The sequence below is a fragment of the Cryptomeria japonica genome, chromosome 1 (genome assembly GCF_030272615.1).
Source record: "Cryptomeria japonica chromosome 1, Sugi_1.0, whole genome shotgun sequence".
Classification (NCBI taxonomy): Eukaryota; Viridiplantae; Streptophyta; class Pinopsida; order Cupressales; family Cupressaceae; genus Cryptomeria; species Cryptomeria japonica.
The window spans coordinates 570,662,243-570,682,228 of NC_081405.1; the positions used below are offsets into that span (position 1 = coordinate 570,662,243).

The 19,986-nt window shown below is 32.7% G+C and overlaps 1 protein-coding gene across 1 annotated transcript; it reads left to right on the forward strand.

Annotated features, from left to right (window-relative positions):
* Nucleotides 1-14,962: 14,962 nt before the first annotated feature.
* Nucleotides 14,963-15,586, forward strand: LOC131039766 (uncharacterized). The gene is made up of 2 exons (XM_057972600.2): nt 14,963-14,967; nt 15,112-15,586. The coding sequence occupies exons 1-2, from the start codon at nt 14,963-14,965 to the stop codon at nt 15,584-15,586; spliced, it is 480 nt and encodes a 159-aa protein (XP_057828583.1).
* The last annotated feature ends 4,400 nt before the right edge of the window (nt 15,587-19,986 follow it).

Genomic DNA, 19,986 nt, shown 5'->3' on the forward strand with positions numbered 1-19,986 from the left:
GCCTATGTTTTCTTGACGCAAGGAATTTTCTGGTTGATGGATCCACACTTTCAAGCTTTCTCATGTATTATGTTGTAGAGGTGGAGTTTTTGGAGTTGTTTGTTTACTTGGATGTTTTTATTGTAAGCCCTCTATTTCAGCCCAAGGTGGTTGAGGGAGCCACTTCAAAACCCTTTTTTTGTGGTTATGGGAGCCGTCTCAAAACCCCGGTCTAAGGTTAGGGAAGCCTTTCAAAATCCCCTTGTTTCTTTTCAGAATATTTTCTGTTTAATGTTTAATCTTGTCTGGCTGGAAGCTGATAGTTTTCAAGGGACCATTTTAGACAATGATTGTTTTTGGTTTTGGGCTAGGCTGGTTTTTTGGTGTCTAGAGTCTTTCTCTTAGGTTAAGGGAGTTGGAAACATCCCTATTGTTTGGTTGAGGGTGTATGTTAATTCTCATCACTATTTCTTAAGGTTAAGGTTGAATCCTTTTCGGTTTGACCAACATTTTTTGTCTTGATCATATCTTAAGTGTCTGGCTAGCTCTTTCTACCTATGGCAGTGTTGTAGTTCAGCTGGCTTTTGTCAGCTCGGCTATGTTAGGGCTACTGGTTTTCATGGTTTGATTTCTGTGGCAAAGTTGTTTTGTAGGTTCCAGATCCTGGTACAATCTGAGGGTTTTGGGTCCCTTCAAAACCTGCTGTAAGGGGTTTCAGGTCCCCTCGAAACCTATTTTCCCATAATAAAAAACCATATAGATAACTTTGATAATTTTTCTTTGTAAAAGATAGAATAAATAGTTATTATGAATAATTAGGATATGCATCAAGTTATTATTTAAAGAAATGGTTTGCACTATGTTTGTTACTTGCATTGTTTGCACTATATTATAAAATGTCAACAAAACATGACTTTCCATTTGGATGTGAGCATTATGGAGCTCCAACTGACAAAATTTGGATGATGAAGAAGCTTAATAGCTTCATTTTTTTACTATATTATTCAACAAATAGATGCAATTTTACTATTTTTTTTTCCAAGCATATAAAATTAGCTAACAAGTGTGTCATAACTTATTGGACCTACAAAAATTACTAGGATCTATGGAAAATTAAATATTTTCATAATTTACTGAGTTGTATTATTATTTTAAATACATCTTGTTAAACTTAGAATGAGCTAATTAAGATGTAATTTCTCATATTTTTCATTTCAATGATCACATTTATTATGATGTGATTATTGAAGTTATTTTTATATTCATATAAACATTTTAATTCACTTCTAGGTACTAATTTGTCCTAGTTATATCAACTTTTTTATTTAATTATTCATTCATCACAATTAATATATATAGATAGTTTTATAGAAATAGGTCGATAATATATGAGACGAGAAAAATCAATCCCATAAAAATCAATGCAACTGTTTGTTTTGTTTAATTGTCAGATGCAGCAAACACCCTCATCTTGGCATTTTACTTCTTATGGTTGGTGTTGCTATAATTATTTGATGAAATATTTAATGTTGTAATTAATAATATCTATGCATTTAACGATATAAGTATGTATTTAACCATATAAGTAATTTTGCCAAATTTTCTTGGTAAAAGATAGAACAAATAGTTATTAAGAGTAAATGGAAAATGTATTGTTATTTAAAGAAATTTTTAATGTTGTAACTAATATTTATCTATGCATTTAGCCATATAGATAAATTTAAGAAAAATGGTGCATGCACAAGGGGCAGGGGCAACTAGGGCTGCACAAGATGTTGTAGGGGAGGAGGACAAAGGTGACCCAGATGGTGACCAGGATGTCGTGGGTTCCTTCACGGTCCTACTGTCGTCCCTTTTACTGTTTCCATACTCTACACCTTGGTGGAGTGGTTGGTAGTTTCAGACTAAAGAAAGTGTTTGCCTACCATGCTTTGCCTGTCGTCGGACATAAATCATTTGGTCATTTGGTCGACTGTGGTGATGATGGCTACCCACGGTGTTTCTGGGGTTCCCTACAATGATGTGTCTCAAGATGATCTTGAGGGTGGGGAAGCCCCTTTCTGTGCTTATTCTCTCCTCCTTGTTGAGGTTTTGGCTTCTAATGTTTTGGGCCTTAGGGCTTTTTTGCCCGTTGTTGCTTTTTTTTCTGCCAAGGAGGAGATGTTCTTTCTAGAACTTTGGCTCCAGACCCTAAGAGCGAGAGTGTTTTTTGCTCCCTCAAATTTTGTTCAAGACCTATTAAGGGCTTGTCCTCTTCAGCCCAGTCATGCTTTTGTTTGCAGATTCTACTGGTACGCCCTCTCTATTTCGATGGGGTTTTCTCTAGCTTGCCTTATTGAGGTAGCCCTTCCTTATTCAGAGGTGAAGAAGGACAATGTTGGAGACAATTTCTCTCCTATTGAGATGGAGTTGAGTGTTGCCATAGAGGATTGGTGTTGCTGGCGGATAGTTGTTGTTTTCCTATTTCTGGACTGTTGGGGTTCTAGAGGACATCTTTCTCCTGGATCTTTAGGTTATGGGGGAATGCCAGAACTCTTTGTTCCAGCTAAGCAAAATGGATTTTTTCTTAAGTTGCTAGACTTTGTTCCATAGTTGGGTGTTTTTCTTCTTGTTGGCTTTGCCATGGTGGTTATGAGTGCCATTGCTAAACCCATCTCTTTAGGCTGTGGGAGCCTATGTTTTCTTGACGTAGGGAATTTTCTGGTTGATGGATCCACACTTTCAAGCTTTCTCATGTATTATGTTGTAGAGGTGGAGTTTTTGGAGTTGTTTGTTTACTTGGATGTTGTTATTGTAAGCCCTCTATTTCAGCCCAAGGTGGTTGAGGGAGCCACTTCAAAACCCTTTTTTTGTGGTTATGGGAGCCATCTCAAAACCCCAGTCTAAGGTTAGGGAAGCCTTTCAAAATCCCCTTGTTTCTTTTCAGAATATTTTTTGTTTAATGTTTAATCTTGTCTGGCTAGAAGCTGATAGTTTTCAAGGGACCATTTTAGACAATGATTGTTTTTGGTTTTGGGCTAGGCTGGTTTTTTGGTGTCTAGAGTCTTTCTCTTAGGTTAAGGGAGTTGGAAACATCCCTGTTGTTTGGTTGAGGGTGTATGTTAATTCTCATCACTATTTCTTAAGGTTAAGGTTGTAGCCTTTTCGGTTTGACCAACATTTTTTGTCTTGATCATATCTTAAGTGTTTGGCTAGCTCTTTCTACCTATGGCAGTGTTGTAGTTCAACTGGCTTTTGTCAGCTCGGCTATGTTAGGGCTACTAGTTTTCATGGTTTGATTTCTGTGGCAGAGTTGTTCTATGGGTTCCAGATACTAGTACAATCTGAGGGTTTTGGGTCCCTTCAAAACCTGCTGTAAGGGGTGTCAGGTCCCCTCGAAACTTGTTTTCCTATAATAAAAAACCATATAGATAACTTTGATAATTTTTCTTTCTAAATGATAGAATAAATAATTATTAAGAATAATTAGGATATGCATTGTTATTATTTAAAGAAATGGTTTGCACTATGTCTGTTACTTGCATTGGTTGCACCATATTATAAAATGTCAACCAAAAATGACTTTCTATTTGGATTTGAGCATTATGGAGCTCCAACTAACAAAATTTGGATGATGAAGAAGCTTAATAGCTTCCTTTTTTTACTATATTATTCAACAGGTAAATGGAATTTTACTATTTTTTTTTCCAAGCATATAAAATTAGCTAACAACCGTGTCATAACTTATTGAACCTACAAAAATTACTAGGATCTATGGAAAATTAAATATTTTCATAATTTACTGAGTCGTGTTATTATTTTAAATGCATCTTGTTAAACTTAGAATGAGTTAACTAAGATGTAATTTCTCATATTTTTCATTTCAATGATCACATTTATTATGATGTGATTATTGAAGTTATTTTTATATTCATTTAAACATTTTAATTCACTTCTAGGTACTAATTTGTCCTAGTTATATCAATTTTTATCATTAATGATTCATTCATCACAATTAATATATTTTGTATTTTAATCTTAGCTTAATAGAATTTGAATTAGACTTTGATTATCACTATCAAACAAGTATAGTATGTATAGATAATTCATCATTAAATTTTGATTCAAATTCAATTCAATATTAAACTATCAAACATACTTGCTCGCAATAAATATTTTTACAAATCAAGATTTTGTAAAGCATAACCAAGAATCCACCAACTTTACTATTAGGCATAAACAATGCATGGCAAGAACTTTGTAGCAATGCAACCTTGTTTAAATTAAAATTCTATCAAAAAATACTTGCTTTAATAGTAAGTTCATGGTGTAGGTATGTAGATTGTGTGACTCCAAATCTTCTTATTAAAATATAAAATAAAATAATACAAAATTCTTTCATTTTTATAAATTATTAATTTTAGAAATAAAATTTTCAATCTTAAAAATTTCTTTTAGAATTAATTAGTTTCATATTTTATTTTTATATATGAAAATACACATATACGTATATATGAATAAGCCATATATAAACTATACACAAATAATTTTAAAACTTTAAAATACAAATGAGATAAAATTTTACTTTTTAAAATTAAAAATAACAATGTATAAAGTTAACAAATGTTGGACGTGTTTTGTCACTATTTTCTTTCATGTTTTTTTGATTGAAGTCTTTCTTGAATATATGTTATATATATCCTTTATTACACAAAAATAATTATAAATTGTATATACATGTAAAAATCTTAAGAAAACATTCACATAGATTTTCAACAAGAAATACATACTACACTTATTTACACATTTGAGTAATATGAAAATTTATAATTATTGGGTTTTTAGGAAAAACATAGAAGATAGAAAAATTGCAGCTGCCAATATGTTTACATGTTTACCTTGCATTTAATATCTTTTGCATTACCCAAATATATTTTTTTTAGTGTATGAAAGACAAAATAGTCTTTGAAGGTGGTTTTATGACACTCCAAGATTTCTTTTATTTTGTTATTTGCCTCACATCCTCTTCACATCTACCAATTTTCTTACTCATCCACTCACTTTCTACTCACAATTTCTAGCATTAATACAAAAATAAAACCACGTGAGTTGTAACGGTGGTCTATACCCTAAAATAGATTATCTTTTTCTTCTTTTTGTACACAGTCTCTAAGCTCCCCTTCACACAGGCGCTTCCCTTTTCCCAAACTCCTATCAAAATCGAATTTCACTATATAATTTTTTTATGAGCACTATATATTCATTTCAACTAAATTATTAGACTAAATAAAATTTTTAATTAAATATATTTGTACAAAAAGTGATAATATATATCAAATATAAGATTATATGGAGTCTCTAAAATATTTTGTTACAGTTGAAAATGGACATTTAATTACATAACATATTGTCATTACGTGGATATACAAAATATATATTTTTATATACATAGTTTTGTAAATAATAATAATAATTTTAATTGTCACTGTATTCATCTAATATGTGGAAAGATATTAGAAGTTACTACAATGAATTTATCAATTTGATTGACATAAATTCTTTTTCTTTTTTCAATTCTTAGGTCCATTTTTAGCATAACGACCATAGCTTTTTATTATGGGTAAACCAAATTTAGAAGGAACCCAAAACCCTTTAAATAAATCTACCTATAAGATAATCAATACTAGCAACAATAGACCCACAACAAAAAAATGACAAACATGCAACAAAAACTAGACAAACAATGTAGACAACATACACTACTTTACCATACTTAAGATACTAGCAACTTCAAGCTCTTGTTGTATATGTTCTGATGAAGTTCATACAAGTTTTATATGTTCTTTTTCGCACGCACACATGCACACACGTGTGCGTGCGCGCATGTACATGCATACATGCATGCATGCATGTGTGTGTGTATTTATATAAGACCAAGCAACATAAAACACATTGAATGTGAAACCTTTATTTATTTTGCACCCTCCCTCTGGATTTTCTTTATTGCCATAGCCCTAGCCACCACTGGACATTTTGTGCCACAAGTAGCATGAGCTAGACTATTGGCCACCTCTTCAACGCATAACATTTTCTATATTTCTTTAGCAAAAAGAAGTCAAAGAAAATATTCCTTATTGTTTCAAGTTTCCTACAAATCTTACAAACTTCAATATTAAAATATTAGTGGACATAAAACTTAAAATGTATTTTTCAACTATTTATCTTCAAAATCCAAATTCCAACATTTATTATTAAAATTAGTTATGAATCTAATACTAGAGAATATTTAATAAATAGTTTTGTTTTACAAACAATGACATTAATCCATTTAAGACTGTTATAACTATCCAAATCTTGTATACATACAATGGATAGATAAAAGACTTTTGTGGCGTCCTGAGGATAGTAGATTTTTTCCTCCAATTCGATAGGGGTGTATCATATTCAAAACGCAATGAGGCCTACACTTTTAGATGTTCATTTTTTAATGAATCTAAATAAAACTTTGTAACTCACTAAACACTTATACGTCTAGGCCAAGCATTTGTGTGGGGGTGGGGGAAGAGGTAAATTGATATCAACAAAGTCATTAGCAATTTTGTTTCGTTTGCCATCATGTTCTATTTGTTTCTATATCATGTTCCTACATCACATGATCATACCTGAGACTCCTTGTCTTGTTATTATTGTAAAACATGTTTCAATGTAAAATATACATTGATATATAAAATGTGTTAAAAATAATGTCACTTACCTATCAATCACACATATCTATGAACATCACATTCTCTCATTTATATGGCTATGAGATTTTCCTTCCAAATTTAAAAATATGAAATTTAAAGTTTACATAATTTTCACATATAAACTTCTTAACAAAAATAAACTATACAGATTTTACATAATCTGTGGTTATGATCTTTTGTCCAAATGTATTTAATTCATTTATTTTTTATATACATGATTTTACTAGTTATATTTTCATATCATTCAAATTATAAACTTCTATTAGAGTGCTAAAAGGATTCTAAATGCAGGACTAGGCAATGATACTATTATTATTGGTATATATTTATAATTATCAATTTCAGATAACATGTCTATTTGTGACATTGCAACAATCCCAGCTAAGTATTCATATACCACTTGTTTTTAGATGAAAAAATAAATTAAATTAAATTAAATCAAGTGAAGAGAAAAGAGATTATTACATATTTTATAAGTCCATAATATTGCCACGCTTATTGCAATGAAAATAAATCATTGTATTTTCATTTGCATATAATGAATTGAAATACAAATCATGAGTGGGAATCATAATTTTAACATAATATTATAAATATTTTTCAAATTATAATTAGAGAGTCAAAAAAAAACAATCTCAACTCCTACATATATAATAATTATTTATCTAATGCTATAATTGATTATGTATCATTTCAACCACAATAACTAATAACAAATTAAACTAAATTAAATAGAATAACAAAAATTTATTTTAATTCTGTTAAAAAAATGAAAAATTTAATCAAAATATTTCAAGCCTAAATACAAGGCAAACAAAATAATTATTATTACAATAAATATCTAAAGAGATGCGTGTATTTTCGTCTGATACAATTCGATGTAATTCAAATCAGTGAAACCGCTTGTAATATCACTTTCAATAATTCTTTACATACACACAGTACTATTGATCTTCCGGTACTGATATTGGCTCATTTTTCTTAAAGAATGGTGTTGTGCAGATGGGACAAGTAGTGTGATCCTCGAGCCATGGCCAAATGCAGTGAGAATGAAATATATGTCGGATCATACAAGGAATCTCTCGAACATTTTCTCCGAGAATAAAGTCATCCCTACAAACTCCACAGAAAAGTCCATCATCAACATGAAAACCTGAAATTGTTACAATGGGCAGTGCATCTACATATTCTTTCGCCTTCCTTTCATTCTCTACTATCTTCACGATTTTTTTCCGAAGAGAATCGAAGGTATTGAAGACCCCACGTAACCACCGAATATCAGCAGGGAGTCGATCCTCGTGAACTTCAATCAGGAGAAATTCAGAATAGAATGAATCGTGAAGGCTGTTAAGCTGTTGCAGACGACGAGGCAGAGCTTCACGTTCCATAAAACAATTTGCTTGCATGAATAACTTGGTGGCTTCGATACGTAAATTCCCCATGCGGCATTCCAGGCTTTTGCACCACTCGGCAACTTCCTTTTCTTTGCAACCTATATTCTTCTCCTCCTGCATTTGCGCCATTTCTTCACTTCACTGTCTTTATACCAAACGGTTAGGTTAGAAAATTAATAGTGAGAAAATTTTCAATTTGGTATGCGAATTTGTGGAATGGATTGCAGTCATCTAGCAATATGTAGTGAATGAAGCGTCAGGGTTAGTTTCATCTTGCACCCTCTCAAAAGAGACGAACCGTTGATCCAAATGGTATTTGATTTATGGATGATTTTCTACCGGTGATGTTTACGAAAAGCTCCTAAATTTAAAATTCATTATTATATGTCCCTACCTTTATAGGCACCAGAATAATGTTTTCACATCCCCTTTTATTATCATTTGTTTGTATTTTAAATATTAAAGGTGATTTCTAATGTTTGTTGGGTAGTGATTTTCTTTTTTTTAAATGTCAAAATTTAAATTCCTGATTGGGTTTTATGATTTTTACCCAACCTAAATGTAATTTTTGAGACGAGAAAAATCAATCTTATAAACATCAATGCAAATTTGGGTTTTCTACTGCCATCTACTGTTTGTTTGTCGTTCATTTGTCGTTCACGAGGGATTGTTGGTATGGGTTTTTACAATTTTAGTTTCAAATTCAATTTATAAAAGTTCACCATACATATTAATTTGTATTTTGTGTTCATCTTAAATTTTTGTTAGATTGTTGGTATGGGTTTTTACAATTTTAGTTTCAAATTCAATTTATAAAAGTTCACCATTCATATTAATTTGTATTTTGTGTTCATCTTAAATTTTTGTTACTATTGCAATTTGTAGATCTGGAATACATTTACCTAAATTCCACCTTTGAGTTAGGGCACTCAACATTACAGGGATGCAACAAACACCCTCATCTTGGTAGTTTACTTCCTATGGATGGCATTGCTATAACTATTGTTTTTGCTTTCCTATTGGTTAGGTTTCTTTTGTGGAATGCCGAAGACAACCCAAGAAAAGCATAGAAGAGGATTTGCCGACTTAACTCAAAACATTCATATACAAAGAGTTGTGAATTACAACCCTGAATTTCAAGCACAATCTTGGGAGTGGAGCATTCGGCTCTATGTTCAATAGAACCATACAAGACATGCTTGTGGGAGTATTTCATTGGAACCCTACAAAAGTTGCAAAGTCCTCTTTATAATTTGTCTTTTTTTGGAGTAAAGTTGGATAATAGGGTAGTTTAGCTTTAAAATATATTATAATTCCCAACCCTGGAAAATTTATGTTTTTGATTAAGCAAAAACAGGTTTTGAGGGGACTCGAAACCTCATACATCATATCCAAAGATAGATCAATAAAGTATCTAGACCAGAATTAACAACATCATTTTAGAATGGGCTGCAAGAGAGAAGGACAACATAAACACAATAGCCAGAGGAAAAGACAACCAAAAACCAGCGAGATACTGGCGAAAAAGCAACAAAAAGAAACCACCCAGCTACATGAAAATATAGAGACTATCAATAGCCTCTTTCTCCAGCATTAAAATGGTCTTTGCAGCTTCCTTGAGGTCAAGAATATCCTGAGGCATAGGAACCTACTGAAAATTTATGTAATGGATGTGTAAAATGAATGATTTTTACTTTAAAATTGATTGAATCCCTAAAAAAATTGGAAATATTATTCAGAGAATTTTTTTTCCTTTTTAGGAAGGAATGGAAAACATAGAAATTTTTGTTAGCAAGCCATCAATAGCAATGGAAGCTCTGCCTGACAATCTATAGCAAGACATGTAGTATGTAGGTATAGTTGAAAGCACTGCCTTAACCATTTGAATCCTCCCAGCTTGTGAAAGCTACCTATTTTTACATGAGTCCATTTTTCAGCCAACACTTGTGGATAACCTCCTCCCACAACCTATTGATAATCCTTCTTGCAAATAATGGAATGCCAAGGTATGTAATGGGAAATTCTCCTAGCGTGAAGCCCAAAATCCCTGCAATTTTAGAGCGGAGGCTGCATTTGTTATTTGTAAAATACACCATCGATTTGGTCATATTCATACTTTGTTCTGAGCCCAGTTCATACTCATCTAGCACTTTTCTCATGGTCCTTACCTCCCTCTCTGAAGCTTCCCCAAATAGAATAGTATCAAATGTGAATTGCGAATGGAAAATAGGTTCCAGACTCTCATGAATGGTGATGGCTCTCCAAAGCCCTAGTCTAGTTTGCTTTATAATACTTTTCCCGAAAACCTCTGCCATCAACACAAAAAGAAAGGGAGACAGGGGATCACCTTGTCTTAACCCTTTAGTATCCTGAAAAAAACCACACACCAAACCATTCACACAAATGGAGAAGGTGACACTCGTCACGCAGTGTGAGATACGTTGCACCCAACTTTTATCAAAGTCAAATCTAAGGAGGATATCAAACGAAAAGGACCACCAAACTCTATCATATGCTTTACTGGCATCTAGCTTCACAATCATACCTTGTTTCTTCTCCGAGTGCATAGTATGGATAGTCTCCCCTACCATAATGATGCGATCAACAATTTCTCTACCAGGTACAAATCCGTTTTGTTCAAGAGATATCAGATTACACAAAATGGGATTTAATATGTTCACCATGGCCTTCAAAATAATTTTGTACAGGGAATTGCATTGAGAGATAGGACAAAAATCCAACATCTGAGAGCAGTTTTGTTTCTTGGGAATCAAGGCGATCACCGTGTGGTTGATTTCCCTAACAAACTTACATTTTCTTCTAAATTCCTCCACCACCTTGAATATGTCCTCTCCCATGAATCTCCAACATTTTTGAAAGAACTCCAAGGTAAAAGTGTCGGGCCCTGGTGCTTTGTTCAGGGGATTGTCGAAGGTTGCCTTTTTTATCTCTTTCAAAGATAAGGGACGTGTCAGCTGCTTGTTATCCTCCTCTGTCACCTCCCTTCCTATTAAGTCCAGCAATGAAGCGTTAATATGGATGTCACGGACTGCATTAGCCCCTAAGAGATTCTTGAAATGACTAACTCCTAAATCTTCTATAATATCCACCTCTTTCTGCCATGCTCCCGAATCATCTTGAATGCAAAAGATCTGATTGCAATCTCTTTTTGATTTTATGGATGCATGAAAGAATTTCGTATTCAAATCTCCTGCTTTAATCCAATTCTTGCGCACCTTATCTCGCCAATAAACCTCTTCTCTCTGGAGAAGCTCCGACAATTCTTCTTTCAACAATTTTTCTCTAACAAAATCCTTATTTGACATACCAGCTGAAATCACCATATTATTCAAATCCTCCAATTCTTTCTCTATTCTTAATTTTTCCACCAAAATTTTCTTGAACGAACATTTGTTCCACTCCTTGATTTTTCCTTTTAATACTTTCAATATTTTCAGAAAGCAGAAGCTCAGGGTTCCTAAGAAGATATTGCTTTCTTTCCACCAAGTCTCTAACTTTGGGAGAAAATCCTTATCTCTCCACCACATACTTTGAAATCTAAAACTCCCTTTTTTAATTTCTGTTTACCTTTTAAAGAAGCATCTGAACCGGGAAATGATCTAAAAGAGACCAAGGAAGAATGCAGGAATCAACATTGAAGTCTGAATCCACCCAAAAGAGTCCGACTAGAAATCTATCCAGTCTTTCAAAGATCCTAAGAAATTTTCCCTCCTATTGGTCCACGTGAATAAACCATTCTTTGGCTTTACATCAAACAAATAATTTCCTACCACAAACTCCCTAGAGTCTTCCATAACTCTCGAATTCATTCTCAGACCACCTTTTTTGTCGTCCAATTCCAGCAATGCATTGAAATCACCTGCAACTATGACTTTATCCTTATTAAGAGTAACGATTTTATCCGTAATGTCTTTCCAGACTTTAGCTTTATCAACTATTTTAGTTGGACCATAGACATTAAAGAGAGGAAATGACACACAGTCCTTCAAGCTGTGGACCACACCAAAAATCTAATACTCTGATTTCTCCAAATCTGAAACTTTAATGTTTTGAGGATTCCACATGAATCACAAACCCCTAGCAGAACCATTAGCTTCTTGAAAATAACCTTCCCATGACCTACAATATTGTAAGAAGCTAAGAGCTTTATCCATGCACATTTTAGTTTCTTGAAGAAGAACCACTTCACAAGATACTCTACTTAATGCTCGTTTTACCAAGTGTTTTTTGTCAGGGGCGGCTAGGCCCCTGACATTCCAAGTGGTGATTTTCATTTACCTCCAAGGTAGAGTCTATCTCCCTTGGCTTTCTTTATAAAATCCATGATTCTAATGATGCCTTTTTCCTTGGCTCTGTCTTCCCTCAATCTCCTATTGCTCCGTCTTCCCCTCAAGCCTTTAGATTTTCCAAGGAGAACACTGGTCGATTGGCTAATGCACCGTGGGTCAACATTGTCCAACTTATCTTCCTGCACAAAATCCGCATCCGAGCCTTTATCATACTCAAACTCTGTGTCTGATAAGCCTTTTCCTAGAGTCAAGAAGATACATGTAGGAGCGGGCCCCTTGTGATTACTAGCCGAACCTTCCCCACCATTGGCATCCATTACTATTCTATTATGCTCAATATGCTCTGACTTATCTAGGGTCTTCTCCAAATTGGATTTCCCCCCCCATCTGACATGGTAAACTACCAGATTTACCTTTAGAATCCTTAACTAGATTGAATGAGGTCTCATCACCTTTTGCCTCAGTGTGTTTACCATCGATTTTCAATGAGGATTCTGCAATCTTCTCCTTACTCCCTGATTGTGCCGCAAGAGGCTGCACCATCTTCGTAACCATTTTCTCAAGAGAGAGACCAACTTACACTTCCATTTTTTAATCAATTTTCTGAAGACCTTTCTGGCCTTCCTGACAAACAATTTGCAGCCCTTCTCTCCATACATCCTACTCCTGCATCTCTGACATTGACGTATCTCTTTTTCGATCTCCAATTGCTAGTGCCATTCAGCATTGGTCATTAGAAGAAATATACTTTCTAGGATACGCCTAACCATTTCTATTCTCAGTCTAGCATACTTGCATAGATCTGCTTCATTATCCACATCAACCTCTAGAAGTGTCCCTAACGTCCTACCAACCTTTTCTGAAAATCCATCACCCCAATATTCAATCGGAAGATCATACAATCTGATCCAAACCAGGTCAGAGTAATACACCAAAGGGATGGGATTGAAGTTTGGTGTCCATGGTTGTAGATAGAGAGCATGCTTATTGACTAACTTGTTCTGCTGGTTAAGTATACTATCTCTGACTAATTCTTCTTCGAACAAAACAACAAAAAATCCTTTGGGAATAAATTTAATAACTACCCACGAGCCCCAGTTACCTTCCACCCATTCTGTAATCACTTTTCTAGACTAGTTTAATACGATGATTCTTGCAATAACTACTTGGTTTTCCCAGAAAGATCTGTCTTCCTCCATTTCTTTTGAAAAGTCAATGGTAATCTCCTCGTTGGTGCCTGCTTGATGGGCCGCTGACTGCTTCTTCCTCTTGTTCCCCGATCCACCATTGCTGCCTAACTGATTTTGTAGAGCAACATCATCCTCCGCCATCTAGCTCTTGTTTTATCGAAATTTTGAAGTACATGCCTTTTATAAATATATATTTTTTAATTTATAGAATATTTGTAACAATGTTATCTAAAATAATTTTTTAATATCAATTTAGCCACCTTCTTTTAATTGTAATAGTTTCTTTTAACTTTTTTTTGTTAAACTTTAAAAGTATTCAATCTTATTATAATTTAACATATTATACATTTGCACCATCTTATGAAAAATAGTAATTACAAACATGGGAATACGTTTTAAGTAATAATGATATACACATCACTTAATTTATTTTATGCCACCATTGAATTTAAATTTAAATTAATTATAAATTATTTAGAAGTATTTATAATAATTACAATTATAAATTATGTTGTAATTAAATTTATTATTAATAAATATAATTATAATTAGGATTAAAATTAGAATTATAAGAAGAGTTAGTGTTAGAATAAGGGTTAGCAGCAAAGGTTAGAATTGAGGTTCAAACTATTTCTAAAATTAAGGTTAGAGTTTTAGATTAAGGACTAGAAATAGAGTTAAGAAAAAAATACGATTAAGATTGTATTTAATGTTATAATTAGGTGAAGTATTAGGGATACAATGCAAATTAATTTCAATATTAGTATTAGGGTTATGGTTACAACTAGAATTTAAACTGGGCTAGACATAAGACTAAAATTAAGGTTAGGGTTAAACTTAGATCAAAGGTTACAGGTTAAGGGTTTTAATATTTAGAATTCAAATAATAGAGATGAGTGCATTGTATAAAAATATCATGTTAAATTTTGAACTTATTAATTATTATTTTAAAAATTAGAATAATTATGCAATAACTATAAATGTTTAATTAATAAAACACCTTCAACTTTGAATAGCAATTTGTTCACTACATACTACAATTGTGGGCACTCTCTACTACATAGTTGCAATACATATGCCTTGAAGAAATATATTACTTCAAATTATTGTTGAAACCCATGTCCAGATTGATATGTTATAACTCTTCTATTAAATAAACAATTTTTTACTAAAAAGGCAAGTACTCGCCCCTACTTGGCACTTGTTTTTTATTAGTACTTGTGAGTGCTTAGTATTATTACAATCAGTTTAGTTTAATTGAGAGATATTAAATATAAGTAGCTTAACGTGTCACTTTTACTAATACAAAGAAAAGTGGAAAAAATTAAATGATATGACATAATAAATTTTATTAGGAGGCAAGTATGAGGTGGATATAGTCATATTAAATTGGCTTACATAATTATAAATATAATAATTTGACGGTTTAAAATAATAATTAGTAAGTTAATATTATATTTAAGATATAAATAATTTTATATAAGATATAATTTTAACATTTTAATTTAATAAGTGGAGTGGCCAAAGGAAATCTTGGGTCAGCTGGCTGTGGGGGAGTGGCAAGGAACCATTTTGGTTTGCTGGTCTCTGCGGTGGCACTCCCTTTGGGCCCCCAGACTAACCATTTTGCGAAGGCCAATGCTGCCTATATTGGGTTACGCATGGCGAGCAAGGAGGAGTTCAAACGGGTATGGCTGGAGAGTGATTCGCTTAACACCGTCAAATACATTATGGGATGTATAGTGCCTAGATGGACTATTTTAAAATTAATTAAAGATTGCCTTGAAATGATAGACGACCTGGAGGATTTCAAGATCTTGCAAGTTTTCCAAGAAGGAAACGAACCAGCTGATCATTTGGCCATCTTGGCAGTGGGTAACATGGCAGTTAAATGGTGGAATGGAGAGGAAACTTTCACGAAAACCTTGTGTGACCTGGCAAGAAATGATGTCAAGATCTGTGGCCTTTCCAATGAAATTTATGATTAAATATTATGATGGGATGAGAGCCATTGTGGTGGTTTTTTGAATTATTATTATTTTGAGAAGTGTTAGAACATTCAATTTGCCATGTTTATGGTTTTCTTTCCTCTTGGTTTTTGTGGAATCTCTTATTTGTTCGAGCTTTAGAATGGGAGGTGAGAAGAATAGGTTTGAACCCACAAGCTATGATAAGTGAGAGAAGAACAAGGAGGTTTGGGAGGAAATTTTTAATATCGGGATGGTTCATTTTTTGGAGAGATGGCATGGTCATTCGGCCATTGTTACGAAAAGCTTTGTTAAAGGGTGGAATAAGGGTGCGCTGACTGCCATTTGTGTGGAGTTTCAAGTTGATGAAAATCTAGTTGCCATTGTTACTAGTCTACATATGAGAGGCAAAAAATTCTATAGAGACAGGAAGTCGGGTGAGGAGGCTATTGCTTCCTTTTGTGATAAGGAGAAGCAAAGACTGAGGGTTATGAAAATGGTGAACGATGGATATAACAGGAAAGAGCTGATTTCCCTCTAGGCCGAGATGGCAAAATTTATCATGAGGTACATCACCCTGGATGGTAGATATGCTAGTATTTTTTCTCATCATTTTACTATCTTAAACAATTTTAGGCATGGTAAATTGATTTCCATTCCCTTTTATCTGGTTTTGTCCTTGGAGAGTAGTTTAGTTAAACATTTTGAAAACCAGGATAACCCTATGATTCATGAAGGGCTTATCTTGTTGATTATGGAATATGCCCAGGTGCATGAAGTGAAACCCTCCCCCAAGGATAAAACCCACATTTCCTCTTCTAACCCTGATGTGTAGTTGGTTTTTGATACATAAATAGATGAGGATGACAGTGGTACACCCATGGACTGACATGATATCAAGGATATGAAGGACCCTGATTATAGACCAAAAATAGAAGGGGAGTTTATGGTGACCCCGGGAACTAACATTAGCAGGAAAATAAATCCTCCAAGGTGGGCGACTAGTAAGTTCAATCTAGCAGTAGGAAAATGCAAGACCTGGAGCCACCCACCAAAAAGAAATTAGAACTTACCAAATCTAGTGGGTCCAAAGTCCTGGACCATGAGATTAGGTTGGATATCCCTATCAAGGTGGATGATGAGAAACAGGGGCATGCGATTAAGCTAAATAAAGGTGAGATAATGGAGGAGAGGGTGATGGGAAATCTTCTATTGGAGGCTACCAGAAGTTAGGAGAATTGTTGGAAGTGGGTGGAGAAGGAAATTGGATCCCTAAAAGATGGGATTAAAGGAATTGTCGACACTTTCATGGAATCCTCTGGGCCCAGTAAATCTGAGAAGATCGTGAGTATAATCCAAAAAATTTCTCAAGATGTGGAAACTATGAAGGTTAACTAAGTGCGCATAATTGAGAAGCTGCAATAGGATGTGAGTGAGATCAAGGAAAACTTGAACAATCTGGTGGAAATCAGTAGGCAGGGAATGAAAAATAGCGTTGATGGTTTGGAAAAGATTTAATTCCATGATGATTGATTATAGAACCAAGACCATCGCCAGTGACCCTCCCATGGGAGATAAGAAGAAAGAGATTGCTTCAGAGGGTTGACAAAGTGCTGCTGGTGGGAAGATTAGTTGCGGTCCATGTACTAGAACCAGGAGCTAGAGCTAGGGTACCTCCAAATTCATCATGGAGGACTTGGAGAAGATTAAGAGAAGTATTATTCAAAAAAATACTGAATTGATGCACTCTTAGTTGAGTGCGTGGTCCTTTTTTGGTTCAGCTTTTTTGTCTTTTGTTGTCGGTCTGTGTGGGGCTTATCCCCTATTCTGCTTTGTTTTTTGGTCTGGTTGGCTGCTAGCCTTGGTCTATAATACTTTGGGTTTCAAGTCCTTGTAAAACATGTTTATCTTTATCAAAAATATTTTAATTTAATATTATTATAATTTATCATTATAAATATTTTAATCAATTATACTACAACTCTAGGTTTAATTAATTATTTTTTTAATTTATAATTATTTGAAATTTTAAATAAAATCATAATTAACTAAGATTATTATAAATAAAATAATTAATTATAATTATAATTTTCTACAATAATTAAATTATAATTATAATCTCAGTTATTATTATTTATTATAATTGTAATTAAAATCAAAATCAAGATTAGATAATAATTGTTGTTATAAATATTCAATAATTAAATTACAATACTATAAAAAAGGCAAATATTAGTCACAACACTTATTTAATTTTATAAATTTCCAAATTTAAGTATTCATCAACTTATTCAAATCTATGCTCGTACAATTACAATACCGTTTTATTTTAATTTGCATGATATAATCGTATATTTAAAAACAAGGTAGCACCTTGAGTACCACAGCAGAAAAAGTAGAAAGATTTACGATAACAATAAATATCCAAACATATGCGTGTATTGCTGTCTCATACAATTCAATGTACTTCATAGCAGTAAAACCCGGACCAAATTCTAAGAAGATGAAGCATTCACTACTTGTAATATCAATTTAAATAATTCTTTCCATGCACACTCTACACTCGATCCTCTCGTACTGTTTTTGGCTCATTTTGCATAGAGAATGGTGTTGTGCAGATGGGACAAGTATTGTGATCCTCAAGCCATGGCCAAATACAGTGAGAATGAAATATATGTCCAATCATACAAGGAATTTCTCGAACCTCTTCTCTACAAATAAAATCATCCCTACAAACTCCACAGAAAAGCCCATCATCAACATGAAAATCTGAAACTGTTACAATGGGCAATCCCTCTACCAATTCTTTCGCCTTCCTTTCATTCTCCGTTATCTTAACGATATTTCTCAGAATAGAATAGAGAGTATTGAAGACCCCACGTAACCAGCGAATATGAGCAGGGAGTCGATCCTCATAAACTTCAATCAGGAGAAATTCGGAATGAAATAAATCGTGACGGGTGTTAAGCTGTTGCAGACGACGAGGCAGAGTTTCACGTTTCATCAAACAATTTGCTTGCATGAATAGTTTGGTGGCTTCGATACGTAAATCCCCCATGCGGCATTCCAGGCTTTTGCACCACTCTGCAAGTTCATTCTCCCTGCAACCCATTTTCTTCTCCTCCTGCATTTGCATTTCTTCAGTTAACTGCCTTTATCCAATTAGCAATGAAGTGATTTTCAATTTGGTATGTGAATTTGTGGAATGGACTGCAGTTTTGGAGAAAATGTAGTGAATGAAGCGTCAGCGATAGTTTCTTCTGGCGACTCCCCAAAACAGGCGAGCTGTTGATCCAAACAATACCTAATTTAGGCATAACTTTTCACCGCTTATCTTTATAAAGAGCTTGTAAATTTATTATTAATTATTGTCTCAAAATATTTTTAAAATCAAAATTCTTAAAGTGAACTGATTTACTTTTACATGTTTATTATTAATGATTATTTTATATTATTATAATTTTTTTAATTTATTTTTAGTTTTGTTTTCAAGAGGGCATTCATAAGAAAAGGAAAACAATTTATCAACATTTATACACAAGTTTAGAGTAATTAATTTTAGAGTAAAATAGTTTTTATTGATCATACTATTTTATTTTTTATTTATAAATATATACTAATTAAAGGATTTAAAAAAAAAGATAGTTGAGGAATTCTTTATGGATTATACATAGGAGATAGACTTATAAAATGTTATTAAGAATAAAGTATAAAATTGAATACTTATAAAAGGGAGTTTGTGGAATTATAAGTAAAAAATAAAAATTATGGTTAACTTCTCATTATTTGCAATTTTAAATTAGTTAGTTGTATTTAATCTTTGATTTATATCGAAGTTAGAATTCACTTAATTTAATTTGTTTTGTACTAATTTTATTTTAATTTTGATTTAACAAATTACAATTTTTTAAAATTAAAATTCTATCAAAAGGTATTTGTTTTAATAGTAAGTTCATGGTATAAACATCTAGATGGTGTGAGCCTAAATCTTCTTATTAAAATATAAAATAAAATAATACAAATATCTTCTTATTAAAATATTAAATAAAATAATTAAAAAAAATTATTTCTATAAATTATTAATTTTAGAAAGTAAAATTTTCCAACTTAAATATTTTTTTTAAAATTAATTAGTTTCATATTTTGTTTATATATATTAAAAGACACATATACATATATATGAATAGATCACATATAAACTATAAACAAATAATTTTAAATGTTTAAAATAAAAATGAATTAAAATTTTACTTTAAATTTAAAAAAAAAAGATACATAATCTTAACAAATGTTGCATATGTTTTGTCACTATTTCTTTTCATGATTTTTTTAGGTTGAAGTCTTTTTTGAATATATATTTTTTTCTTAATTTAGTAGCATATATATATGACAACTAGAAAAATATTTTTATTATATATATC